The sequence below is a fragment of the Adelges cooleyi genome, unplaced genomic scaffold (assembly GCF_023614345.1).
Source record: "Adelges cooleyi isolate 19-005CV unplaced genomic scaffold, UGA_ACOO_1.1 ACOO_flye_CR_arks_rails_tigmint_CR_PRNA_30, whole genome shotgun sequence".
NCBI classification, from domain to species: domain Eukaryota; kingdom Metazoa; phylum Arthropoda; class Insecta; order Hemiptera; family Adelgidae; genus Adelges; species Adelges cooleyi.
In genome coordinates this window covers 17,640,326-17,667,650 of record NW_026095971.1, presented here as the reverse complement: position 1 = coordinate 17,667,650, position 27,325 = coordinate 17,640,326, and the positions used below count along the sequence as shown (strand labels likewise).

The following is a 27,325-nucleotide window of genomic DNA, read 5'->3' as shown; positions in this document are numbered from 1 at the left end:
CTTAAAATTACGATGCACTATAACTTTTTTGAAACTAGTCCAATTAGTTACAAATTTTTAAGAATATATTCTTAAGACATAGTACTACCGTTATTTAGTAGACTATCCAGTAATCACGAATTGTTATTTGAGGTTTAAAGTACCTCTAAATGCTTAAAGATTCGTTGAACACTTAATAAAACGTTCCTACAGCCCCCGCATTAGTCTTGTTAAATATTAATAAATAAATTAACAAATGCCGTAACCTTAATTTTGATTTTTAAATAAAATATACACTTAATTTGAAGAAGGTAAAAACGTCGAACGTGTAGTTCCGGAAAATACTCGGGTTTTTACCGAAGGTAAATTTCTTATCCATCATGCCGGGTGCTGATCGTTATAATGCGACCTACCTGTACATTGCGCTTTCCAATATTATATTTTATGTTTAAAAATATAAAACCAATAGTAAGTACGAGAGCCAAACGAGATGGAAACTTTTGAATAGAACCGATTGTGTTTTCACTCTTCTTTCGAACCGGACCGGGTAACATGACCAGACTCGCATCTGGAACGGTCAATAATATTATATTATACGATGTGGGCCAACACCTTTGAACAACAACAAGTCATTGTCGTCATCGTCGACCACTCTATTAGCGTTATTAGACTTGTCCGTGAACGAATATCATCCTTGGCGCTCCAGTATTTGATATAGGTAGGTGCATCCAGCAGAATCACCCGAAGCGAGCCACAGCAACCGGTTTGTCTCGAATATCGGACCCCGGGAAAACACATCATCCGGTTGTAAACGTTTAGTGTTTAAAAAATATGTATGTCAATCCGTTGGCGGTTCATCAGTTCACATTCAGTGGAGTCCAGCTGACGGTGTGTGACGAACATATTATACGACCTTTAGGTTCACACATGTACGCCAACATCATCAAGACCCACGGCGGTAAGTGCGATATTAAAATATTATGTAATTATACTTATGATATTGTACTTAAAATCGCTTAATTAATTACTGCCCGGGTGTAGCGCGGTCAAATGTTTTAGAGGGGATAAATCCCTACAAAAAAAAAATTTCCTAACTCGACTCTAAAGATGCTCCGCCCCTCCACGCCCCTTATATGAAAAAATTGATTTACATTAACCCACAGTATTGGACTTGGGTCATTCGGTATCTCCATCGACCATCGATCGAAGTCACGAAAAGATTAATTGTTAGAAATCAATATAGTTAGATTGGCGGAAGTCAATTGTTTTGATTAATTTAATAATACGCGAGTCACGATTAATTTAATGATTATGCATAAAAAGAAAATAATACATAAATTGACCAGCCATTGTCATCTAAAGTCACGACTTATTTAATATTTTGAAATCTAATGGACTTTAATAAAACTGTTCGAAACATGGTAACTCATAACGCTAGAAATATTTAAACATTATGCCAATACTATCCAAAATAATTTAATTTTAACATTGTCATCCACAAATCGTTTTGGTTTAAACACCGATAAATAGAATAAAGTTTGGCCGAGTGTTGAGTACTGACTTACTACTTACAACTAATAACAATTCTTATTTAGTACTACTGAATGCCTTACAAAATAATTGTCGGTACCTCTAATCAAAAATTTAATGTACACCATTTAACACATAATTGTTTATGTTAAAGCACAACAACAGTTAGTTCTACTATTTTTACATTTTTCAATTTTTGAAAAACAAATAGTAGCGACACAGTCAAATATTAGTCCAATAATTGGTAAAAATATTATCAGACATTAAAAATAAACTCATTAAAAACATTATGAACTGTCAAACAATTAGATACCGCATTTATTCTTTGCAAGTAAAGTGACAATGCAAATTAACTATAAAACATCGATTTAAATAAACGCAAGTCTACATTCGAAAATTGAAATTAAACTATTTATTAAATTTAGAATACAACTACCATTAATACGCATACTAATATAATTGTATGGGACTTAATTCAATTCTAAACACTAAGAGACCTTTGTAGGAATTTAGCTGACAACAAAGCTATAGCTTTTCTAGTGACAGGCGACAGCCACGTTTCATATTACTATCACCTAACAAAATCCCGGCTTCCAACTCCCGTCACGAACACCAACTAATAATAGTTAAAGCCTGGTAAATTAATTGGACTTCATTTTCTTCTGCATTAGTCATTTGTCAAAATAGCATATACAAAGCTGCCATCTTAATTCCATAAGCCAACATTTAGAAGTTAGAACAGAAATCATTTAAAAAAAACCTACACCATCTTTTTCACAACTTAGGCTTTGTCACAATCCCATAACATTCTACTTCTTCAGTTTCTCGAGAAAGGGATTCCCGATGTTTAATTTTTTGTTATGTAAATTTGCTCTCAATTTAACCACTACTTCATGGAATTAGAAGTGCACTTATGTAATTTCTACGTTTCTTAAATGTCTGAAACAGTCTGAATCCGCTCTGCATAAACATTTTTATTTCGGAGGGCGTAAGAAATTTAAAAATCTAAAAACTATGTACATGTGTATTATAGTTATAATTGGTACAGATATTTTTTTCATGTATACAATCGTCAATTGCACCAGAAATCACAAATAAAAAAACATTTTGAAAAGGCCAGTAAAAGGTTATTTATCGATCCCGCCGATCGATTTCGGTCGACAGAACATTGTTATAACACTAATAGCGTCGAAAAGAAAAAAAAACTTTTAGTTAAAACTAAAATGAAAGTTTCATTTTAAGAAAATCAGAAGATTTAAAATTGTTGTTTTTACTTTCTTCGTTATTTTTAAGCTGTATCGTTAAAATTATGAATGAAATGTTTATAGGCTTATAGTAGGGATGTAATTTGGATTCGAACCTTCGAAGTAATCGAATATTCGAATAGTTGTAAAATTAATATGAATATAAGATAACGGATAACATCTTAAGAGGACGCCACACCGGCCATTTCTAAGGAGTAAAGTATAGGCAATTTTTCGAAAAATCATAATTTAGAGTTTGAACTATAATGTATACTTATTAATACAGTATTGAGGATACTTTGTTGATTGCCATTTTTTTTTCAGACTATTACAGTCATTTCTATAGGATAAAACACAATTTTTTGCCATCAAAACTGCGCTTTGCGCGTACTCTCAGGCTTCATAAACAGTTAAGGAAAGAAATTCATAAATATTATTTACGACAAAATTATCTGTGTTCCATCATCCGTATTTTTTCGATATACCTAATACAACCAACGCTATATCATTTTTAAATAGTCAAAAAAGTAATTTCTCAATTAATTAATTACTCATTAACTGGTTGAAATATTAAAAAAAAAGGCGATGGTAGAACACAGACAATGTTGTCTATATTATGTAAAAATCTGGTTTCTTAGTTTTGATTATAGCCTTTGTATAATTAATCCGCGCAAGGCGGGTTTTTTAAAGAAAATAACGGGTGTGTCACGTCCTCTTAACTAATAGCATATTTCAGTTTTTTCTCCGGTGCAGCAATAGATCTATTTTTAATTTTGGCACAGTCGACTTGTATACCTTATTATCATGCGGTAAGTATACTGGCGCTAGGTTAGGATTTACAGGTAGTTTATAATTTTCGGCAAAGTTGGCAAACTCCAATGTCTATGAACAAAATATATATTCGTATTCGTTTGGCTGTTCAGAAAAATATCATTTTTGTGTGACGTTCGTTGCTGGCGTATAAAATACAAACATGTATACTCTGGTACATATATTTCCAACAGAAGATTAGTGGAAGATAAACGACATTTTCGGTGTGGTGTGAGGGAGGGGGAGGGGGGAGAGAGTGAGTGGGGCGTTAAGCCGTGCCAGACAACGCGTGCCGACTGCCGTGGCGTCGGTCCCACGCTTCAGTGGCGTACGTTTGGCTCATCCGTGATGTGCGCAAAGTGCGAACCATGAGTGTAGTGCGTAGGGCGGACTCGCGGACCGGCGTGTCGGCCGGGACACCGGTGGTGTCCGGCGTGGAGTCTGCGGTGGAAGTGTCCGTCGGGTGCGGAGACCCGGTGGGTCGAGAAAACTGGAAGCTGGCACAACAGGCAGAACGAGGAGAAGCCATCGCGGTAGGCGTCGGCTCTGGCGATTGGAGAAGTGAGTTGAAATGGTTTACCTAAAATCAGTGGAACCGAATTTTTATTTTTTATTTAGTCGGATTTTTGCCCCATATTTCAAAATTTACCGGTTCTAACTTTTACTTGTGTCTGTTTATAATTTTGTGTCTACCTCACTCACAGAAGGTGCAAATGCAGATTGATGATGCACTGATGCACCGGTTTTCACGAATTTTTTTAAGTTGATACCCCATTTTTCTGCATAATTCAAAGTATCTGTTGACACCCGCTCCTATTACAACCTTTAACATTATCTCCAAAGGTATACATTAAACAAAAATTATTTGGCTTTAACATTGACTATGACTACACTGCTGACAACAAACGTGCTTAAAAAACATAAATTCATACCTATAAATAGTGTACCAGCTATACTAGTAAATTTGTTTTTAATTGGTGATATATCCAGAGGGGAGGTTGATGCCTAAGGTTAGGTTAGGTGTTTTTATATAAACAATAGCTCACCTTCCTAATAGCCGTTCTCATAAGTTGTTCAACAAAATATATATAGTTTAGTCTATATATTTTTAAGGGGCCTTTAAACTTGCGTATTTTTGGTCGAAAACAACTCATTCTACTTCAACCGTACTGTTCCTAAGAATACTCCGATTTAAGTTTTAAAAAAATATTTGAATTCTTCATAACATTTTCAAAGTATCAATCGTGGCATAATTTAAAAATTATTATTTTATTTGTTAATTAATTATTTCAGTTTAAAAAAGTTAAAATTTGCAGCTTTTACATTGAAATAGTTAATTAGCTAAAAATAGTTTTAAAATTGTGCCACGATCGATGCCTTGAACATTTTATAAAGAATTCAAAATTTGTTTTTAAAAATTAAATTGGAGTATTTTTAGGTAAGTTATGTTCGAAGTAGAAACATCAAAACTTATGTTTTTATACAAAAATAGATCCTACACGCGTTATATAAGTTGAAAAAAAATGAAATATCAAAATATATCCTTGTTCCCCATGTTAATAAATAATTATATGTACATTGAACAATTTTAGCTTAATGTTAAGTTTTAGCGAAGAAATTCCTATACACTGCGCCTTAATAAATTATAGTGTAGAGGCCCCTTAAGCTGAAATGGTGAGTACGACCTTAGACATTACTTTGGGAGCTACATTAAACTTTTAAACTTATACAAAAAAAAAACATTATTTGTTTGTACGTTCGCTTATTTTTGTTGGCTATCTGCTTTTTGTATGTGTATTTGATAACTTTTATGACTGTTTAGTGTTTACCCAAACTATACTTAACACTTAAAGATAATTTAATTATAATAAAAGTTAAATCTAGGTATAGGTTGAACTGTAACTTTGAGTACAGTCATTAGAAGTTAAATCATTTTTTAATTTGACTAACAAGTATAACTGTTATAGTTGGTTTGGGTAAACAACATTTGTTTGTACATCAATTGTAAGAAGTTTAGATATAATGTATACATAAATAATAAACTATCTATTTACCATACCTTAATAAATATTTGTTAAAAAAGTCTGTTACAATAGCTAATGTATTAATCAAGAGTGATTCAGGGAAAGTGGTGAGTACCTACAACATTATCGAAACAAAAACTGGTTCTCTTTGGTATTATATTTTTACTTCGTTCACAATAAAATCATAATGTCGCTTTCTTTTTAAATAATTTTATCACTAGATCAAGTCGTTAAAATATATGTAAATATACATATATACTGATCGTTTGTTAACGTCCATCCGTCTCGTTTAAACGTAAATACGATAACCTATTAATGCGTTATGCGTAAGCCCTTAACCTATAAGTACACTGCAATAGTAACCGAATACTATTAGGTTCAATTTGAGAAATCAGAAATAATTGTGATTCAATAATCTGTTTGTATAGATACAAAATGTAGATCGGTATTTTAATTATTTGAAGTAAATTGACATACTTATACAGAAACCTTCAGTGGAACAATTTATTTAAAAAAAAAAAATACTGATTCTACTATATTTCTATTATTTTTAAAACGTTTACAGATTAAGTAAAATCTTCACAAGTATGTCGAACCTTATCAGAATTTTGATGACATTCTTACACTTTTTTTTAACACACCTAGTAAATGTATAATATGTTATAATTTATAAGTTATAACATAAATATTGCTTAACGAAACTCTTACTCTTGTTTCTGTACAGCCGTTGTCAAGTTTATAACTAAAATATATTTCCCGATTAAATCAGAACGTAATTATTTATTATTATTATTATTTTATCGTTTTGTAAATATTTTAAAAACATTAATAAAACTATAGAAAAACTATATAAAACATAGTAAAACTACTATTATTTATAGCTTCGATACGCTTTTGATAAGTTTTGCTGATGTTTTTTGGAGGATTAAAAAAAAATTGTTTCTATCGCTATACTGGTGTCCTTAGTCTTTAGTGGATCAAAAAAACTGGCATGTGACGGTAATTTTTAAATACGGTTTCAATATAATTGTTTAAACCGTTTTAGTGGCATAATCAGAAAATGTATTCCATATTTTTTATTTTGTAAGACGCTTGTTTTATGAATTCATTTTGCAAGTATGCTATACTGTAGTAATGCACACACTTTTTGAAAATAAATCTTAATTTCTCTACTATGTAACAATATTGGAACTTCATACAATAAGCTTAAAATATATTTCCATAATTTTAAATATTATTCAAATGTATTTCCTAATAATAAGTATTTTAAATTTTGTAACAAAATTAAATTAAAAAATATCTTGGTACGCAACATAATTGTTAACATAGAATAATTTAAGCGGATTTTAATGGCCAAGATTGGCCGTGATCCTATTTTAATAAGTAAAACAAAAAAATAATTGTTTAATAAATGCACACGGGCCATACATTACGTTATTGATATCTATCTAACACATGTTGTTCAACATAAACCGCTAACCGCTATAATTTCTCCCGCTTCAGTATAATGTGAGAAAGTAAAGGATTAAGACCCGGAACGAGATGTAAAATTACTTTTGCAGATGACTCGTGTTTCCTCAGTTGAGAAATAACATATCTATACATGAAAAACGTGTAACGTGTGGGAGAAACACTTTTTTTTTACAAATGACGCTTATTTATGATTTATGGTTAGTGATTTGGGCTATTATGTAGGCACAAGCATGTTTCCCAAATAGCCCCGACAATTTAGAACTTCCCATTATAGCTTCCCAATTTCCCGGCGCTATTGGTGAAGTCAATTAAACAAACTTAGAATTTAGAATTTGTTCGGTGTTTTTTTGTTAACTGTTTCAAATATATTCTATATTTACTTGCATATAAATTAAAGCTTATTTTGTCCATTCTTGAGCTTATATGTAATCGAAATCAACAATACTATTTTTTAGAATAGCAAACCATAAACGAAACGCTTGACTCTATCTTTATATTTTATATACAGAATTTACATGTTAAACCAGCGGTCTAGTTAATCTGAGTCACGTCACAGTAGTGTAGTTTTTATCGCGTAGTCTACCTACATACAAAAACTGAACTATCTTATTATGAGTTACCTCAATATTCTGTCGACAATATCGTTCTGCGACGATTCAGAACAAACATATTCTGTGACCTAAAACGCTCTACGACGACATAAAGAATAATTATTCGTAAATTAACTCCGAAAGCAAAAACAAGAGTTCTTTATCGAAATCTGACTAAAAACACTATATTTTATATCCAGTGAAATAATAATATAATATCGTGCTCCAGCGACTTTGTTTAGGATAACTCTCCCCTCAATGTTTTTCAGAGAAGGTGTATTTATTTATTAATATCAGCAGACGACTCTTTATATTGGCATTGACAACATAAGGTTATATAAGCTTAAATTAAAATATATTTTTAATATGAGGGTGGCGACGATTAGGGTTGAAAGTCTATTTTTCCTTATGGTTCGTTACCGATAGGCAAATGGACAACATAATGGAAATATTTTTTGGGATACCTGTTAACTATTGATTCAGTCACACATTGCAGACATTTACAACTGTACTAAGTATAATCCCCCCCTTTTTTCAGGTTTTCTTTATAACAACAAATGTTTGACTACAATTTTTTGAGAAAATTATAAATTTTATAGCCACATTTCAGATCTACTAACGTTCTAATTTTCAGACCTTATTATTAAGCCTTTTTTATTTTTCCATCGGGCTTCCAGTCCATAATTTCTTGAATTGCGGCATCCTCACTTTTGTTTTCAAATAAATGATTTTGTTCATTTTGGATATTACACGTTTTAAAATGACATTTTATATAACCATACAATAATTTAAATATATTATCTGGTTCGTTTAATAGTATAGGATCAAATTGCATTATACGATTACAACAATCTAGATTACAGTCGATTACGAGGTAGATAATGATCTTTACAGGCGAAAACACTGAAATAAGTTTTTAAACAGCTTATGGACGGATGCGTTATGTGCGTACGCTTATGTTTTGGGTCGGCTAACAGAAACGGTACAAAGATAATTTTCGAATAGGATAGGATAGCTATCACGCCTGGATGCACAAAACCCGTTGCCCATTTGCAATGAAGACCATATGATTTTAATACACGCATGCGAGAGCACGTTTACACACAAAATTTCCCTTTTGTTCTTATAATAATGACGAGGACTGAAAATATATGGCGCTAAGCAGATTAAAATATAGCAAAGTAAATTATATAGACTATCGTGTACACTAAAATTAGTTTTAGGAGGAACAATATAGTAGAACACTAGAACAATTATTTAGCTTATATTGCAAAAGTCTAAAGTCTAGGAGACAGAAGTGGTTAAATTTACTTGTTGCTTGTTTTACTTTTCTCTGTCAACCTTATACCTACTCAATAATACATTAGAACCGATTCGTTATTCATGTATAAATAATTGGGTTTTCGACAATGGCACAAATAGTAGGGAGGTACATAACCGGTCCAAATGCCTGCTGCCTATTTTATATTAATATCCTCCGAAAAAAAAATCTTATGCACGCTCTTTTTTTAGTACACAGCACATGTGAGGTATCCGAACAAGACAGTCTTGATGATCACTGTTCACATATAAACCGTAAGCTAGTGCCAAGATCTTCGAAAATGGGTCGAGGAGAAAGACCTAAACTCAAGAGTAGCCGGACGATCATGAATTTGCTCACCAGCAAGGGAGGAAACGACATGTTCCTGCACGCCGAATCATTGTGAGTCCTGTATTTAACTACATTATTTTGAGTTATGTTTCATTTTGCGTAAAACTTATGCTTACAACTCGGGTCGTTCTTTTTTCCAGCCATCATTTTTGGGTCACTCTAAGTTCGTTTTACGGCACGCTGCTGGTCGTCCTGATGTTGGCCATATGCTTAATAGAGGTCATGGACAACCCGGTCAAGATGCTTTCCATGCAGGGTATATACCTGATGTATTTATACTTGGGCAGCATAGCCGTGATCATCTGCATTTACATTTGGGTGCTGATCGATTCGTGTGTAAGCCTGACGTCTGACGAAACTGAAATGGTCACCACCGACTCCTCGTCGCCGGGCATGTTCACATTGAATCGGTTCAGTTCTTTAAAGCGAGCCCACATCTCACGGTCTAAGACGTCGGACACCAGTTTCTACCTTAGAATCGGAGCTCTGAGTGAGTATAGTATTTAAAACAGACAGACGACGTTACCCGTTTGTCCAGAGTCTGAATATTGTAAGTTATGCCTAACGAGAGATTAACCTAATTTCGTTCACAGTGTTCGGCCTGGGAACACTAGTGTTCAACGGATTGGAAATGGCCATGCATTCCATGATGGATATCAACTGTTTGAACGATGTCATTTTCGTGCATCCCATACTCCACGGACTGTTTACTTTCTTACAAATGCATTTTCTGTTCATAAACTCTCAAGTAAGAATTGAAATCTGTAATTTTCTACATTACTAATCCTCAATTTCTAGTATAATTATTGCGAAAAAAATATTTCCACCTTATTATTTATTTTTACCTCGATCGACATTAGAAAATAATAATTATTTACTTACGTTCTGTATAAAAAAAACCCTCTCCATCAGTTTTTTCACCGACGGTGCACAGCGATATTCGTTTAATCTGAGTAGTGGTCCGTAATATCTTAGTACGACGTTTCGTCACGGCCTGCGACTAATTTTTTTATTTACTAAAATGTAAAATATTTGACCGCCTGTGGTAGAGTTATAGCATTATATATAAGATATATTGTGTGCACAAAACACTGGTGCAGTATTATCCAGACAAAACCGTTTCGGCCTAAGCAACTCTTTTAAGTATTAACGTTATTGCTAATAACTTAAAGAAAATCAATATCATGGCGTTTAAACTTTTGCTAAGGTAATAAATAATAATGTCTCATAATCGTAAAAAGCATAATATTAGCCTGAAGCTTAAAAATCATATTAGCCTCTACTGGTGGATTATGTGTAATCCAAAAGTTTCCATGATTAATACAACTACCTACTCCGATCTCAGGTGATGTGATCTGTCATAAAATAATTAACCTAAAACCGTCAAATAGTACAATATGAATTTGGTCAAATATAATTGCGAAAAGTTTGATAAACTTATTCAATGTTTTAACCGGTTTACCTGGAAAATTCCTTTCAAAAGTCTTAAACGTTTTGACCAACAGGTTTTGGTTGAACGGTTCGGCTTGGCTGCTAGGTTTGGATTCATGCATTTGGCTGCCACTAACATTGCGCTGTGGATACGGCTCATAATTTGGGAGAGCGGCATCGAATGGGTGTACTTCATTCACTTGGCTCAGACATCTGATATCGGCGTGTCAGCCGCATCCTATGAGTCAGGCATCCCGACACCTCTGCAGCTCCGTGGATTCCCCAGATTCATCAGTGCAAGATACACTCGAGACCTAAGAACAGGTAAATTTCTGATCGAATCTCTTTATTCAATAATCTACCTTAGCACTTTTTTGTCTACTACACTAACTTCATATTCACTGACCATCTTCAGTTATCCACTCCTCTATATCCCATACAGTAATGCCGGTCTCACTTACGGAACTTAACTTCACCCGCAATCACCTGTCTCTCTTTTTATTCTAAATTCACATTTGATTTCCAGTTACTTTTTTTTACTGTACCAATGTTTTCACTACTTTTAACATGCCCGTACCACCATAGCTTATTTGTTTTACTATTGTAATCACACCTAAGCTACCTCTTATACACTCATACCTCACACTGTCCTCTCTCATTTCCATTTTCAAGTCCCCAGGTCTTATTGCTGTTTTGTATTACTTTCCCTTAAGTCCTAATGGAACTCGTTAATCGAATTTTACTCCTGTATATTTTCACCAGACTTAGCCATCCTGTATAAAGTCACTATTACAGTATCTAATAGTTGATTGGACAATTTAGGATTAAGTACTAATCTATGAAGTATTTGTCCACATAGCGTTTTATTAATCTATTTTAACATAATTTTACTGTGCAGATACTCATACGAATAGCATGTACATAGATTATAACGGGACATTTAAGAATTCGGTTTACCAGCCGGTATCAGAAAACCACGTGGCACAAGTGGTAACGCTCCATCATTGTCTCAATACCAACTCTCTGGGTCAACTACTGACGTCTTCCATGCCGTTTCTTTATCCGTTTATCGTGCAATTCAGGTAAATCGTCGTCGAAAACAAGAAAACAGTAACAAGTAATGTCAAGCTTTAATCTAAGCGCAATTAGGTAAAATCTATGGGGATTTAGCTTCACAACATCGCCCCACCTCGCAGTAACTCTGCTTATTTGGGGCACGTTAAAAATTGAAATCAATGAAAAAATATGTACATAGCTATGGATGCACTCATGTGGGTGTCAATACTAACGCATAATATGTAGGTACCTATAATAAAAATACCGATTCTCTGAAGAGAGAATACTAATGATAAATTGGTAATTTACCACATGGTAGACCAGATCTATCAAAAACAAACAAAGTTTACCCTAATAATTGTGAATAGACCACAAACTATTTATTTTTGTGAATTATGCAATATAAGGTATTAAACAATTCTTCGTTGTAAATTGTACAGCTTAATAGCCGCCGGAGTGACGTACGTGATGGGTCAAAACGTGGGCGCCAACCATATGAAACCGATGAAACGAGACCAAAAATCACCACAGCCCAAAGACCAGAAGTCCGGGCAGAACGCACAACCCGGACGAATGTACGTATCGCAAGGGGTAAGTTTCTCGGGTGCCAACAAAGGTTTGTTCCTCGGGCTACTGACACTCGTGTTGGTCATTGTCGTTGTCATCATATTCCTGGTGGTCAAAGACGACCAGGATTTCGCTCCCAACACCTTATTTTGGATGACATCCATTACGCTGGCCACCATACTGTTCACCGGCAGTCTGCTGGGCTGCGTGGGCCTCTACCAGATCCGCAAGCTCTGCCATAACGGAAACCGGATGACCGCGCTCGACTCCATGCTGTCCACAGCGTCCAGCTCGGGCGTCGTGTTGCACGCCGTGTTCAGCTTAATGGTTGGTGCCGTCGGCGTATTCACCGGCAAACCGGACAGCCCGGAACAGATGGTGGATACAATGTTGACGGCTGTGAGTACTCTGCAACTCGTGCAAGTGGCCATACAAAGTTCACTCATCGCCGAAGCCTGTCGCAGGAGTTCGTGGTCTAGGCACCAGCTGTTCACCAAACCCGGACGACAGGTGCCCAAATAATATTAATAACTAACAACACTGTACAAGGCATTTTTTAGAATAAGAACCATCACATATCTTTTTATGTTTAGAGATTAAACAAACTCTATTTGAGATACATTTTAATAAATTATTCAAACGAGTGTTTTTTTATAACTTTGAAGGCGATTTAAAAATTAGACGCAGGTACTAGAAAAAACCTGAGTCCAGATCCGGATTTAGGGGGGGGGGGGGGTGTAATAATAGATGCGTGTTGAATTTTAGTAAAAAAACTTCTAAATTCTAAAGATTTAAAGTAAGATTAAAATAAAACAAAACATTAGAAAAAGGAGCAAATAACTGTTAGGTAACATAAATATTAGTTTATCATTTATAAGCGGGACTCTTCTTAAATAACTTTATAAGACCTCAAATTTGTTCATGTTTATCTGTAACAATTATTTATGCACCATATTCGTACAATAGGTTTACGAAGAAGTAGGTATATGTACTGTTAATTATATAGATTATTTTCTGATATACTTTTTTAGTGTCCAAAAAAATGATAATTATTTGAAATATTTTATATTAAAAAAAAAACTAAATTAAAATATTCATTTTTTAGTACATAGTTTCCATCTTTTCGCGTTTCTTGTGTGCGCACGATAGCGTGTTCGCGTATTTTGGTAGCAATGCCACAGAATAGATTAAATTGAATTAGATTAACAGATTTAGTCTATTCTGTTGCAATGTAGAAAATACTACTGACAAATTATATAGATTTGTTTTTTGGTTAAGCCGTAAAGAGTACCTATTTTATTACTTAACTTGTCTAAAATATATAAACCACAAGTTTTGGTTTGTTTTTCCCTATCGAAAATTATTAAATTTAATACCAATAAAATAGGAAAACTTTAATGTATCATTTGATATATTTTATTATCTCTTAAAAGTTGGATTCCAATTTTAGCCTCTCTTATCTGGATTTTGGCGCATAAAATGTTTGTGAATTAAATATTAGGTTCTATAGTCAAATATATAAGTGTTATTTATTACCTCTGCGATTATTGGAATTTCATTTTTAGGTGATAACGTACTTGCTCTGTAGCAACATGGCCCTGTGGCTATTCGACTCGTTCATAACTCAGAGCTGGATGAGTCAAGAACGGCAATTGCGATTCATGGGCTTACTTAGCTGGGGTTTGCTGTCGAGGATATCGCTGCCACTTCTAGTTTTCTACAGATTCCACTCGGGAATACTATTGTTACAAATTTGGTACAAGTCCTACAGATAATTTGTCTGATAATTGTCCTGAACCGACAATTTAATTGTATAAAATTTGTTTTTATAATAAAACGATGTGCAATATTTTATTTATTTATTATTATTATCTTTGAATAAACTGATACTTTTTGGACTTGATTCAAATAGTTGTTTTGAATTTACCAACTGAAACCATTTCAAAGCTAAATTGAAAAAATAATTTTACTAGTACATATTTATAATAAATATTAAGTTTAATTCAATTTTATTACACTCATATTAAGGTAATTAAAAACATTCCTGCTATTGAACATTTGGGTAACCTCGATACACAAATCGTTTCTCCGCATTTTAAACTTCTAATTCACTACAGAAAATCTTTACAACGCAAACGCCTTTTATATAACATATAAACATAACACATTCAATGCTACTTAACACCTTTAACTTTAAAACCTTAACACCTTTAAGCACATACCCTATTGTAAAAAAAAAATATTTAAAATTTAAATACAATATTATCTAAAAATATACCTGTACACATTTTAATACGTATATATACATTAATATATGTAATTGGAATAAACAATTTATTGGAATCAATAATGGTACAATTGTCGAAAATAACATAGGTTTATACCTCAAAGGAAAAAGTAATTAATTTTAAATAACAAATTTAACATGACATATAATATATATAAAGTAAAAGATAGAGCACAATTAATGTGAACAAAAAAAATGTGAAAAAAATAAAATGCGTGAAAATAATTAACATATATATTACTTTACTATCTGTACAAATTATTTCGGTTAACATGTAAAGATTAAATGGCATAAGGAAGAAATTTGACCTTAACTAATTTTAAGAACAATTTGTTTTTGTTTTTTTTAATTTAGTCACAGACAAAACAAAAAATATTATGTTAACTATAAGTTGAAAATCAAGATGATAATAATGCCACATTAATTTCTTTTACCATTTTGACTCTATACAACATTTTTTCCAACGATTTTTTATTTAATGGCATAGTTGAGTACCATACAGGACTGTCGGGTACACAAGATCTTTCAGGTGTTAAATAAAATAAATCATTTCTTGTCTTAACACTTTCTGGACTGCAATAAATAATTTTTTTTTTAATACATATTTATAATCATTATAAAATGTATTTATTAGTCAAACACATAATTACCATTTGGACAAGTAAAATTCGTATAATTTTACTGGACACCTTAATGGATTTTCTTCATTCTCATGCTGTTCATACACTTTTTTCTTTCGAGAATTCGGTAAATCTACACAGTTAATCAAAACAATTTAATAAACTTAAGTACTATAAAATGTAATTATCTGTGTTCAAAACTTGTCAGTTTTTTTTAACTAGTTTAAGATAGGTTAATTAATTATCAAAAAAGGTAACTTTAGTAAGTTAAACGTTACTTTTTTAAATTGTAAAAAAGTAACTTAATGAAACTTAACTTATTAAAAATTATTCAGTTAATAATTAACTAAAATTACTTTTACTTGCAGTTAAAACTTTGTCCCAAGATCTTTTATAAAAAATGACCAACATTTTTTTAAAAAGTATTGTTTTTACTAACAACAATATGTATTTTATTTATAAATCAATTTTATAATTATAATTATATTGTATTAGATTATGTTTTATCGCAAATAAATTATGAGAATATTTTTCCAAAAAACCTAATTTTTATATTTTTATGGAAATAGTTTTATAACAAAATTCAATTTTTAAATATTTAACATGTTATTAGAATAATTACACAAGGATTAACAATTTGTGATGAGAAAAATAACTCGTTAGTTAAAAGTTATGGAAAACATAAATAACTTTTAACTCTGCACCCCCGTTTAGCAATATTTTGAGCTTGCTATTATATTACAAGTGGTACACACCTAAGGCAGCTTGTGGAGGGTAAAAACGTAACAAAACATTTCTATAAGTACTAGGCGGTTTAGTGCCAGATGTAGATGGTTGGTTCGGATTCCTTTTCCAATGTTTCATAATATGAGAAAATGATAGTTGCATATGTTCCTCCACACTCTATATAAAAATAAATAAATCAATGTTTGACCATACAAACATCTAGTTAATTTTAGATATATTCTTACTGTTAAATTGAAATGTTTTGTATTGAAAAATATCAGCGTACAGAGTAAAACATAGGGAGAGTGAGCTCCAAGTTGTTTACTCTCCCAGAGATATTCCTCCTCCACACGTGTAACGATATATTCTAAAACAAAAATATGTTCCCAATTGTTAAAGTTAATATTTTTTTATTATAACTTATTCGAAAACTCACTCGCATCAATATAAAGTTCAGAAAACTTTTTGGCAATTTCATTTAGAGTATCCGTAAACTTTTCATAAGCTATATCTGTAAATATGTTATCGATTCTTCCGTTTTCAAATAAATATTGTTGAATGCCTAGGCAAAGATAATAAATTGTGTCCGGTGCATATTCACTTCCGTTAAGTTTACGGAATTCTTTCACGAATAAACACAAAGAGTAATTTAATTCGCTGGCAGTCAGTTGTAAGAGATCTAATTTAAATATGTTGGTTTTTTTTACGACAGGTAGGTTCAAAGCTAAAGTATTTTCAAATTCTATGCTTTTAGAAGAAGCCCACTGGCGCCAAGCATTTACACCTAAAGTAAACTTGAGACACATGTTTGCATCAGGCTTGACAACTGGTGTGGACATAGTATAATGAGAATTTTGAACTTCTTGCTGTTGTGATTTTAGCCTAGTATTAGACAGCGGGACACTAGATATTGGAGGATAGTCATTTTTACGGGCTCGCTTTAAGCTTGGATTCCTCTGTGACTGAGAACGAGGTGCACGTTTTCTGGGAAGACGACGCAAAGGGTCTAGCGGAGAGGTAATCATGTCGTCTTGAGTTACATCTAAAATCATTTTTAATTATTTTGAATACAATTTAAGAAACCAATTGCAGCTCAAAAAAGGCTCACCATTAATTGCATTTGATGTTTGAGGCATAATAGTAGAAGATACTAAGTTTGCTTCAACATCGTCAATCAATGGGTCTCTGTTATTATTTGTAGATATGTTGGAAACATTGTCTGTTTCATTTATGCTATCAGAATTTCCACCAGCCATATTAAACGCCATTGCAAGTACATCATCACCAAATGAATTATGGTTTCGAGCACTTGACGAAACCACTTTAGTGTCATCATTGTAATCTAAAGAATAATAATTTATTGTAGAAAAAGTAAAATAAACGTGAAATAAAGTTCTGAATATATTACCAATAGCTGTATCGTTTTCACTGTCTGATGATGAATGATTTTCAGTTTTTTCTTCAGCCACCATGCCTGCCATTAACAATAGTTCTGCCTCGAATGGATCAGTTGGCGTTTCTTCTTGTATTTTCTATATAGTATTAATAAATATAATAAATGCAGTTGTCATAGTTTTTTAATATTAAAACAAACAGGTTTATTGAGATTTTAAAACTACCTTTATATCCTTAAAGATTCCTTTTATAGTGTTTTTTGTTGTAGGTATAAATATAGGAATGGGTAAAGGTATAGGGATTGGAACGGGTACTGGGTATGGTGTGGTAAACATATGCATAGGCATCGGAACATAAACAGGCACTGGAACTGGGATTATAACTCCTTTGCTGCCTGTTAGATCTAAGTGGCAACAAAAAACATACATTATTAGATAAGCAATAGTAAATATAAAATCAAATCTACAATAACACAATTTTTTATTTTATTTTACCCGTTTGAACTTCTTTGTCTACCAAAGTAGACGATCTAGTTTCTTCATAAATTATTTTTTTACGAACTTTACTCTTTCCTCTTGGAGATTTCGATTGAGAGCTATAACCTCCATAGCTCTGAAACCAAAATTATTTAAATAATATAAAATCATAATGAATTATAAACATTATTTACATTAGTGTAGTGATTTTCCTCTTTACGTGCAGACTTCCTTGTAGAAACTCGTAAGTTTGAACTTTGATTTTCCACAGCTGGAATATATATCAAATTTACAATTGATTAGACAAACGAAAAATTATTAAAATAGTATACAGATACATACAGTTTTTGGAGATGCTTTTTTGTTTTTGCTTTTTACTAGCTTGAAATAGATTTAAACAATTTTGACTACAAAAATTAAACGGTTTAGTATTGAAAATAGTTTTATAACAAACTAATGACTGTGTTCCACATTTATCACAAACAACCCTGAAAAATATTGTTAGCTTTATACATAAAAATTTAACTGAAAAAGATAAAAAATATAAAAATAATGTATTCGTTTTCAAACAGAAAAAACATACTAAATCATCAACATACTTCATATTTTTTTTTTGAGATAGCTCCGGACACTGATTAAGACAATGTAATGAACATAAGTACACCACAACACTACTGGAAGCCAGATTACTTGTACAAATCATATCAAAATTGAACTTTTTAAACTAGAAAGAAAAATATGCATGCATAATGTAACGCCCGACAATTAGCATAATTATATGCCATACTTGTTGTATTGTGAAAAATACTTACTTTACATGTAACGCACGAAACAGTTTTTTTTTTCAAAACTAAAAATTTATTTAAACACTCATTAGAACAGTACTGGATAACAAGGTTAGAATCACTTATGATTTGGATCATATTTGTAGACAAGTTATCCAATTTATAAGAACAGATATTACACTTGTCTGTAATCATTTTGAATTAAACATTACTTAAGGTAAGTTATATTAAAAAAATGTGTATTATATGCTTACTAGTTAAAGATGTGTTGTCATCTAAACTTTGGCCACTACTATATTTCATAGGAAGAACTTTTTTTTTTCTTGATTCATAGTCTTTAGTTTGACAAAATGATGAGCAAAAATCCTTTAAAAAAATATTGTGTTAAACTAAAAAAAATGTTTAACGTGTAAAATAATTACTTTAGCTTCATTTTCTAGCAGCTTTTTTTGACAAAAAGTACACAACTTAAGTCCTTCTTCATAACTTTCTAAACAAGCATTGCCACAAAATTGTAATATATTTCTATTAATGTATCGACAATATTTTCCAAAATTAGTGTCCGATGTTATAACTTGTTCACATTTACTACAATTTGACCCCAAAATTAAATGCTGAAACTGATCTATAAAAAATAAAAATTAACCAACACATAATAAATATGTTTTATGTATAAAGTTAATATAATAAAATAACAAACCTAAACAATTCACAGAGCAAAAATACTTAGTTTGCCAATTGAAATATTTGTCATCATTTTGAAAAATAGTTGCCTGACAGTGTTCACATTTTTTTTCTACACTTATTTGGCTAGTTTTTCTTTGATAGTTTGCTACACATTCTTCTTGACATAAAAACATGTTCTTGTGACTTCTTATAGTAAAATTACATAGACGAAACTGAAAGTATAAATACATAATGTAATATTATTCAAATCAAATTTTTAACAAAAACGTTCTGAAACAATAAAAATACCCTGTTACACTGGCAGCAAACTTTTTTTAGTGGTGACGATAACTCTTCTATAACTTCTATTATTTTTTCTTCAATGGTATCAACAGGATTTGTTATTTCTTTTGTTATTTCCTGTAAGTTTACAGTTGTTATCATTACCTGCCACAACATACCTACTTAGAAATTAAATTTACATACTCTAATTTGGCTTTCGGCCTTTTTTGCAGCTTGTCGCTGAGGTCTAGTATTAATTTTTACAGGAACTTCATTGTGTATTTCAATACTCTGCACCCCTGAATCTTCATGGTTATGATTTTGATCATTTACTATAGAACTACTAAATTTATTTTGTTTTTTATGAGACACATTTTTAAGATTGATTTCTTCAACATTACTGTCATTTTTACTTATAACTTTTGATGAACTTTCCTTTAGTAAATCTAAAAGAAAAAACATTAATTTGCTTAAAAATTAATTTAATAACAAAATCATATTAGTAGTAGTTATTACCAATTGACCATTCTAGTTTTGGAGTAACAACACTTGTTTTATCATTCTCTACGAGATCCTCTTTATGGTCAGAAATAGTCTCATGTTTATTTTTCTCATATTGATCCTCTTTATTACTAATTGTACTTTGGTGAATAGTTTCTATTGAATTTAAACCATTTTGATTATATAAGTCTTTTATTTGTATATCACAATTATCATTTGGATCGGTCCTGTTATTTGGAGCCAAAACTAAGGCACAAGTATCATTGTTGCTTTCAATAGATAAACTATTGTTTAAAGAGTTAGTATGACAATTTTCAAGTCCGTTTTCGTCATATATAACATCAGAGATATTGTCAATATGGTTGGATTCAACGCAGCTAAGTGTTGAGCTTGCAGTCATTTCACAATCATTATTTTCATTACCTGACATTATAATATCAAGTAATTTTAAATAGAGAATTGACTATAAAATAATGAGATCTCGGAACATAAATGTAAATTTAACAAGCATAATAAACGGCGGAATATAATATAAAAATGTACAGACATACATGTAACCGTACTTGTACTTAAATTAAAATACTATTAAATGTGATGTTTAATATTCAAAATTACACTCAACTAAAAAATCTTTTCGAAAAACTCTTATCTTTTATCTTGGGAAAAAGAATTCTACTAAAAGATAACGTGTTTAAATAATATTATTATGTACATTTCTTGCTGCTCTTCTCTCTCCATGGAAATAAATTTCAGGTTATAACTTATAAGTTATAATACAGCTGCAGTTACAGCTAAAACCATTGAAATATTTGGTATTCTTATTATCCTTTTTATAAAGTTATTACTTAATCACGATTTCCTATTTTCTTTTTTTTAATAATATATATTTTTTTTTATAATTAAAATATAATAACTAAACCATTTGATTAACAGATACTTTGCCCTTTTTTCTCTTTTTTGTAATATTAATTAGCCAAGTAAATACAGTTGTGTTAAAATCTTTGGAATTTGTTAATTATGGAGAAAGAAGGTAGCAAACAGGATACAAATCCTAGAATACCATCTGCCGTTTTTGTAGTATGTGACATGTATTTGAAATTATATGTATCTCCAAACTATAAATAACATGTTCAATATTTTAATAAGTTATTTTGTCATTTATGTACTTTTAGGATGATGTTGATAAGTTTATGAAAAAAACAGAAAACAGTAATGTAGAAGAAGTTCTTAAACGGTTAGATGAACAACACAGCAAATATAAATTCTTTGAATATAATTTGATTACAAAGCGAAAGAGGTGAGAACTTTGATTAATGATAACTAAAAATCATTGCATTTCCTAAAATAAATGTATGCATTATTTTTTATGTTAAAATAATTTGTCTTTATGACCTGATGGTATAGGATGCCCATCTTTGTATTCTGGAACTGGATAGTTAATTATCAGTCGCCATCTCCCACTGCCTTGTGTCCGTCCCAAGGTGCTATGGTGGTTACTGATAACTAACCATCTGGATTCAGTGACGTACTCACAACATAATGTCTTAATTTATTAATATTATTCAAATTTACAAAAAATAAATAAAATGTTTATATACAGATTGCAGTCTCAGCTACCAGACTTGGAACATACATTAGAAATGATTAATACAATGAAATCACATAAAGACCAACAATTGAAAACAGATTTTTTATTGTCAGATGATGTCTATACAAAAGCTCATGTAGATGCTACTGACAATGTATACCTTTGGCTTGGTGTATGTCTCTTTAAATTTTAATATTGAATAATGAAATTTTATATACATTAATTTTTTTTACTTTAAAGGCTAATGTCATGTTAGAATACAATTTGGATGATGCAACTGAGCTAATATCGAAAAATATTCAATTAGCCAATGATAATATGAAACAAGTTGATGATGATCTTGACTTTCTTAGGTAATAAAGCTATTTTAAATAAATTATATTTTTAACAACTATTTTATTACCTAATATTACTACTACTTGAAATGTATCCCAAGCTCATACATTTTTAACTTTGCTTATTGACAATCTGTTTGCTTAGATCTACATATTTTATTGTGTTTTTATGACTAAAAGAAGAATTGAATTTTAAACGGAATGTGGTTTATGAATTTTACAAATATCTATGTATTTGTTATTAGAATACAAGTATTAGTGAAATTCGTCAATGTGTGTATCAAATTCCAGATAACTGATCGAGAGATCTATTAATCAAAAATGAAAAAATCCAGTTTTAAAATAAGAATAAAAAAAAAATTTTAATTCAAAGTTACCTATTTGTAAATAATATTATTATTATTTAATTTTTCAGGGATCAGTTCACAACAACTGAAGTCAATATGGCCAGAGTATACAACTGGGATGTAAAAAGAAGACAAGCAGCCAAAGCTAATAAATAATAATTTTTCTATAAAAAAAAATGTTTGCTTAATTTAACCCAACTTTTATGCATTACTTATTATCTGTTAATAATAGTATTTAATATCATAAAATATTTATGTTAATTGATTTTTGTTGTACCTTTACTTTATAATCATATTAAATAGTTTAAATTGAATAACAAAACCCAATTAGAACATAAAATCATGTAATACTTTATACATTGACTCTTATACAAGTCAATCATTTTGTTCAACAAAATAATAAAAACTTAAAGCCTATTAAATTTCTTCCAAGCTTCACTATTCACTATTTTTAATATAACTGATCAGGCATTACAATTTAAAAAAAAATAACAGTAATTACGACTAATAAACTAAAAAAATATATGTTATGCTAAGTTTTAATTAATTAAACTATAATATACTTAATTGTTTTTTTTTTATGGATAAAAATTGTATGGTACTAATTAAAAAAATAACCTTTGTAAAAAAACTGTTATTTTTTAAACTTTAAATTTAATTAAAAATAATTGTCGAGTGCACTTGTCAAACGTTCCAAGTGCCAAAGTATAAAAATTGAACTTCAAAATTTGATTTGAATTTTATTTATCACTGGAAACACTGTAGCATATTTTAAGGTGTTAAATATGATTGTTTTTTTATAAATAACTATTCCTCCCTTGACAAATTTACAAAATTGTTTCCTGTAACGCGTGAAATACAAATCAAATTATAAAGTTCAGTTTTCCTCAAGACTACAACCTGTCTGTATTAGCGTATTCTCATGACGGTATTGGGCTTCAAGGCTTGTAAAGCTACACAATAAATTACATTTTATTAAACAAATTATTGCTTCTATTATCTCATCATCATGTAGCTTAACGGGCCATGAAGGCCCAACGCTGCCATCATGAGTTGGTTTCTTGACGAATTCGCTTCCGGGACGGGTCGTCAATCGGTCGCCGGAAAGGGGGATGGCAGTTCCTTTTTACCGGACGATTGCTCGCCCAGCAAACGGAGCGCCTGTGACCGAGTGTCAAACCGGCGACAGTGAGCGCTAACACACTGCTGCCTTACCCACTCGGCCACTCCTCAACATCATCATCTATCATCTAAAAAGTATAAAATTAACCCTATGTTAAGTATTTCACTGATAATTAAATTATGCTACTATAATGAACACATTCTATCCATTTTTAATTCTCTACTTATAAATGTGTTCCAAGAGATCCAATGAATTCCCCTCAGGAAGTTTTTCTTTGAATTTTTATAGTCTAATGAAATTATTTTAAACAAATTCTTTGAAGGAACATCTTTTCCAAGGAAAAAAGCTAAAAAAATCATATGTTCCATCTAAATTGTTGAAAAATTGAGCGGCTGTTCTTTTAATAAATCATTATTGAAAGCTGCGATAGTCTGATAAAACCGAGAAGTACCAATACAGTATCCTCAATACTATCCTAATAAACAAAATAATTTTATTTCTAAATTTATGAAAAGAATTGCCTATACAGAATGCATTAAAACACTGTATGAAAGGCGTATAGTGCACTCACAAGAGGATTAACTAAGAGCCACTGATTTTAATAAAACTTCAGGAGGTTAATCTTAAATGAAAATGACACCACACATGCACTTGCGCAACAGATCTGTTTAATAGTTAAGAATGACATAATGTGATTTTATTTTAATTTCAAATTGATTCCCAAGTTCAATGAAAATTGGTGACTTTTTTTATATCCCTTTGTCAGTGAATGATATTTAATATGCGGCTTGTAAAAATAAAATTATTTAAAATTGTTTTTTGATATTTAGTTAATTATTAACATTTATGTAAACGAAATAATTGTAAATATATACCTATGTAAAATAGATATTTGGATTACTTTACAATAATGTATAATATACATTGTATTAAGTTAAGAGATTTAACAAAAACAAATAAACAGTACAATTAATCTTCCAAGAAGAAATACTGCCCAGCTCTTTTTTGGTCGACATCCTGAAAAATAATTAAATTATAAGATTATCCAACAAGAAGTTTTTAAAATTTTTACATTTAAAAACAGCAACAGCAATTATATTTTATTTACCTTTACAGAATTAGTTTTATTGATACGAGGCCGGAAATTGTTAGGGTCTCTTCGGAATGTAATTCCAAGTAATTCCAAAAACCTATTCATTCCTGCTAGTAGTCCTTGGGGAGTGTTAGCAGTTGATGTTACTGATGGCTGACCTTCCAATACAATAACTCTATCAGCTAAATAAGTAGCCATAATAAAATCGTGCTCCACTACAAATCCAGTCTTTTTGGCATGCAATATGAAACGTTTAATAACTTTAGCAGCCACTAGACGTTGTTCAGAGTCTAAGTAAGCCGACGGCTCATCAATTAAATATATGTCGGCAGGTTTTCCTAAACAAAGCGCAATAGCTACTCGCTGGAGTTCACCACCAGACAAATTTTGAACTTCTTGATCCATGATGTCATCGATTTTTAATGGTTTCATAACTTCTGTTACAAATTGTGGGTGTACATAGGCATCTCGTATTTTTTCATGTAAAAGCACACGCACCATACATTGACTCTTCGGACTGATTTTTTGTGGTTTATAGCTTACGTTTAACCGTGGCAAATCAGCTGTTAAAAACATTTAATTAATTCAGTATAAATCATAATTAATTATTTCATTAATACAACAGGGTTGACATATTTTTCCTAAAATAATACAAAAGTAACACAATGAGAAAAAATAAACAAAATTATATACCTTTAGCACCATCAGGTGGCATGATTCCAGCCAGAAGTTTTATAAATGTGGTTTTTCCAGTACCGTTTTCACCCAAAAGTACCAAAATTTCAGAGTCTGTGAATTGTCCATTTTCAACCTTTAAAGAAAAGTTTCCTAATGTTTTAGTCATCTCCGGATATTCATAATGAGTCATTCTTTTAATTTCTTCCTCGGAAGCACTCTCTGCAACTTTGAACACAAGACTTTCATCCCGAAAACGAAGATTTTCAGTTGGCACAAATCCATCCAAGAATATATTTATACCTAAATATCAAATATTTTAAGTAAAAAATAAATAAAAATAAATATAATATTATTATATTTTACCAAAGGCTAAAACTTACCTTCTCGCACTGAGAAAGGCATGGTTACAACACCATAAGCACCAGGTACTCCATAGAGACAACAAATATGATCAGATAGATAATCCAGCACAGATAAATCATGCTCTACCACAATAATATACCTAAATAAAAAAAAATATAAGTTAGAAACTTACACGTTTAGTTTTCCTTTCACAAGCAGTAATAAAACAAATACATACTTATCGGGAGCTATTAGCGAACGAATCGTAAGGGCAGCCTTTAAACGTTGTTTTACATCAAGATAACTAGATGGTTCATCAAACATAAATATATCTCCATTTTGTATACAGACCATGGCACAAGCAAAACGTTGCAACTCCCCTCCAGAAAGTTGTTCAATAGATCTATCTCGAATTTTATCTAATTCTGTAATAATACATATTAAGTGGTTACAAATTATATATTTATTAGCACACATTGAAATTTGAAAAATAAACATTTATGACTACAAAAAAATCTGTGAGGAATTTAAAATGTAATGTATCCAAAATATAATATATATATATACCTAGAAAATCACAGATCTGCTCGATGTTATTTCGTTCATTCTTTTTATCTAATAACTGTTGAACAGTACCCTTAACAGCTTTCGGAATTTGATCTACATATTGGGGTTTAATCATAGCTTTTAGATCGTCTTCTAAAATTTTTGTAAAGTAATTTTGCAATTCTGAACCTCTAAAATGATTTAAAATTTCAGACCAATCTGGAGGATCCTACAATTATACCAGTCAATATTATAACCTAAAATACAATTATAATAATACAAAAAAAGCTATGAATAAAACTTACTGAAAAACGTCCAAGATTTGGTTTTTGTTTGCCAGCTAGGATTTTTAACGCAGTAGATTTTCCTATACCATTAGTTCCAACCAAACCTAGGACTTCACCTTGCCTTGGTGTAGGTAATCTATGCAATTTAAATGAATTTTTTGAGTATCTATGAGTTGTATCTTTTTCCAAATTGCTAGGCAAATTTATAATTGTTATTGCTTCAAATGGACATTTCTTAACACAAATACCGCAACCAATACATAATTCTTCAGATATGGAAGCTATTTTGTCATTGGATGCTACTTCTATGCATAATTTTCCCATCCTAACAACAGGACAGGATTTTTTACACTCTTGACGACATCGCTTGGGTTTACACTTATCATTGTTGACGATAGCTATTCGGATTTGTTTATCCGTTTCTTCAACAGCCTTGTTTCGTGGCATTCCAATATTCTATTAAAACTAAACCAACAAAATTACTATTAAAGATGTATAAACATACATAATATACTTTTGTACTTAATAACTAAAATGTTAAAAATTTTATTTTTAACATTTATTTTGGTAAAATATATACTAATATACCTGTTATTTTATTATCATAAGAATACTACGAGTATTTGAAAATAAAGTTTATATTAATAGGAAAAATTGTAACAAATACGTTGACTATGTTAACATAAAAATTGTAAAATTAACCTAAAAATATTCTAATAGGTTGACTAACAATAACAATAAGTTTACAGTAAAAGTTGGAATATATATTATATATATATGTAAGTAAAAATTAGATTAACAGCAAATTGCAAAATAAATTAAAAATTAATTGGTAAGGTACATGTATATGGTCTATGGAAATATGAATTTCCTAAAAAAAAACACGTTGACAA

General features: G+C 31.0%; 4 protein-coding genes across 5 annotated transcripts; 2 read left to right on the top strand and 2 right to left on the bottom strand.

Moving 5' to 3' along the window:
• Window positions 1–796: 796 nt before the first annotated feature.
• On the top strand, window positions 797–14,258 carry LOC126839179 (proton channel OtopLc-like). Of its 2 annotated transcripts, none has more exons than XM_050574293.1 (8): window positions 797–937; window positions 9,163–9,352; window positions 9,442–9,791; window positions 9,895–10,049; window positions 10,807–11,056; window positions 11,631–11,814; window positions 12,229–12,865; window positions 13,921–14,258. In XM_050574293.1, exons 1-8 carry the CDS (start codon window positions 811–813, stop codon window positions 14,128–14,130), a joined length of 2,103 nt encoding a protein of 700 aa, XP_050430250.1. In that variant the 5' UTR covers window positions 797–810; the 3' UTR covers window positions 14,131–14,258. The 2 variants fall into 2 exon arrangements, with proteins under 2 accessions (XP_050430250.1, XP_050430249.1); XM_050574292.1 differs by lacking the exon at window positions 797–937 and adding an exon at window positions 3,884–4,124.
• Window positions 14,259–14,837: 579 nt separating this feature from the next.
• LOC126839177 (zinc finger MYM-type protein 3) lies at window positions 14,838–20,722 on the bottom strand. The gene is made up of 19 exons (XM_050574291.1): window positions 20,109–20,722; window positions 19,797–20,038; window positions 19,620–19,730; window positions 19,345–19,543; window positions 19,067–19,269; window positions 18,899–19,010; window positions 18,672–18,829; window positions 18,459–18,583; window positions 18,202–18,347; window positions 18,054–18,130; window positions 17,878–17,995; window positions 17,608–17,786; window positions 17,397–17,520; window positions 17,097–17,330; window positions 16,425–17,030; window positions 16,234–16,355; window positions 16,018–16,165; window positions 15,293–15,395; window positions 14,838–15,215 (listed from the first exon to the last, which is right to left on the bottom strand). Exons 1-19 carry the CDS (start codon window positions 20,521–20,523, stop codon window positions 15,041–15,043), a joined length of 3,597 nt encoding a protein of 1,198 aa, XP_050430248.1. The 5' UTR covers window positions 20,524–20,722; the 3' UTR covers window positions 14,838–15,040.
• A 198-nt stretch (window positions 20,723–20,920) lies between these two features.
• On the top strand, window positions 20,921–22,628 carry LOC126839181 (prefoldin subunit 3). The gene is made up of 5 exons (XM_050574296.1): window positions 20,921–21,170; window positions 21,266–21,390; window positions 21,694–21,853; window positions 21,922–22,034; window positions 22,432–22,628. Exons 1-5 carry the CDS (start codon window positions 21,111–21,113, stop codon window positions 22,517–22,519), a joined length of 546 nt encoding a protein of 181 aa, XP_050430253.1. The 5' UTR covers window positions 20,921–21,110; the 3' UTR covers window positions 22,520–22,628.
• A 1,406-nt stretch (window positions 22,629–24,034) lies between these two features.
• LOC126839180 (protein Pixie) lies at window positions 24,035–27,284 on the bottom strand. The gene is made up of 8 exons (XM_050574294.1): window positions 27,021–27,284; window positions 26,451–26,897; window positions 26,167–26,374; window positions 25,838–26,024; window positions 25,638–25,759; window positions 25,273–25,557; window positions 24,595–25,142; window positions 24,035–24,503 (listed from the first exon to the last, which is right to left on the bottom strand). Exons 2-8 carry the CDS (start codon window positions 26,877–26,879, stop codon window positions 24,456–24,458), a joined length of 1,827 nt encoding a protein of 608 aa, XP_050430251.1. The 5' UTR covers window positions 26,880–26,897; window positions 27,021–27,284; the 3' UTR covers window positions 24,035–24,455.
• Window positions 27,285–27,325: the final 41 nt, after the last annotated feature.

Bases quoted from the DNA above. Each gene is read 5' to 3' on its own strand.
- LOC126839181 (XM_050574296.1), top strand. From the start codon at position 21,111: ATGGAGAAAGAAGGTAGCAAACAGGATACAAATCCTAGAATACCATCT. The intron at 21,854-21,921 runs GTATGTCTCTTT...TTTACTTTAAAG, and splicing joins ATGTATACCTTTGGCTTGGT to GCTAATGTCATGTTAGAATA. The intron at 22,035-22,431 runs GTAATAAAGCTA...TTAATTTTTCAG, and splicing joins GATGATCTTGACTTTCTTAG to GGATCAGTTCACAACAACTG.
- LOC126839180 (XM_050574294.1), bottom strand. From the start codon at position 26,879: ATGCCACGAAACAAGGCTGTTGAAGAAACGGATAAACAAATCCGAATA. The intron at 26,025-26,166 runs GTATATATATAT...GTATTATTACAG, and splicing joins GCAGATCTGTGATTTTCTAG to AATTAGATAAAATTCGAGAT. The intron at 25,143-25,272 runs GTATATAATTTT...TGTTTTTAACAG, and splicing joins GCCACCTGATGGTGCTAAAG to CTGATTTGCCACGGTTAAAC.
- LOC126839177 (XM_050574291.1), bottom strand. From the start codon at position 20,523: ATGTCAGGTAATGAAAATAATGATTGTGAAATGACTGCAAGCTCAACA. The intron at 19,731-19,796 runs GTATGTAAATTT...GTAAACTTACAG, and splicing joins AGGCCGAAAGCCAAATTAGA to GAAATAACAAAAGAAATAAC. The intron at 17,331-17,396 runs GTAATATATTCA...ATTATTCTTTAG, and splicing joins TGAAAACGATACAGCTATTG to ATTACAATGATGACACTAAA.
- LOC126839179 (XM_050574292.1), top strand. From the start codon at position 3,932: ATGAGTGTAGTGCGTAGGGCGGACTCGCGGACCGGCGTGTCGGCCGGG. The intron at 9,353-9,441 runs GTGAGTCCTGTA...TCTTTTTTCCAG, and splicing joins TTCCTGCACGCCGAATCATT to CCATCATTTTTGGGTCACTC. The intron at 11,057-11,630 runs GTAAATTTCTGA...TTTACTGTGCAG, and splicing joins CACTCGAGACCTAAGAACAG to ATACTCATACGAATAGCATG.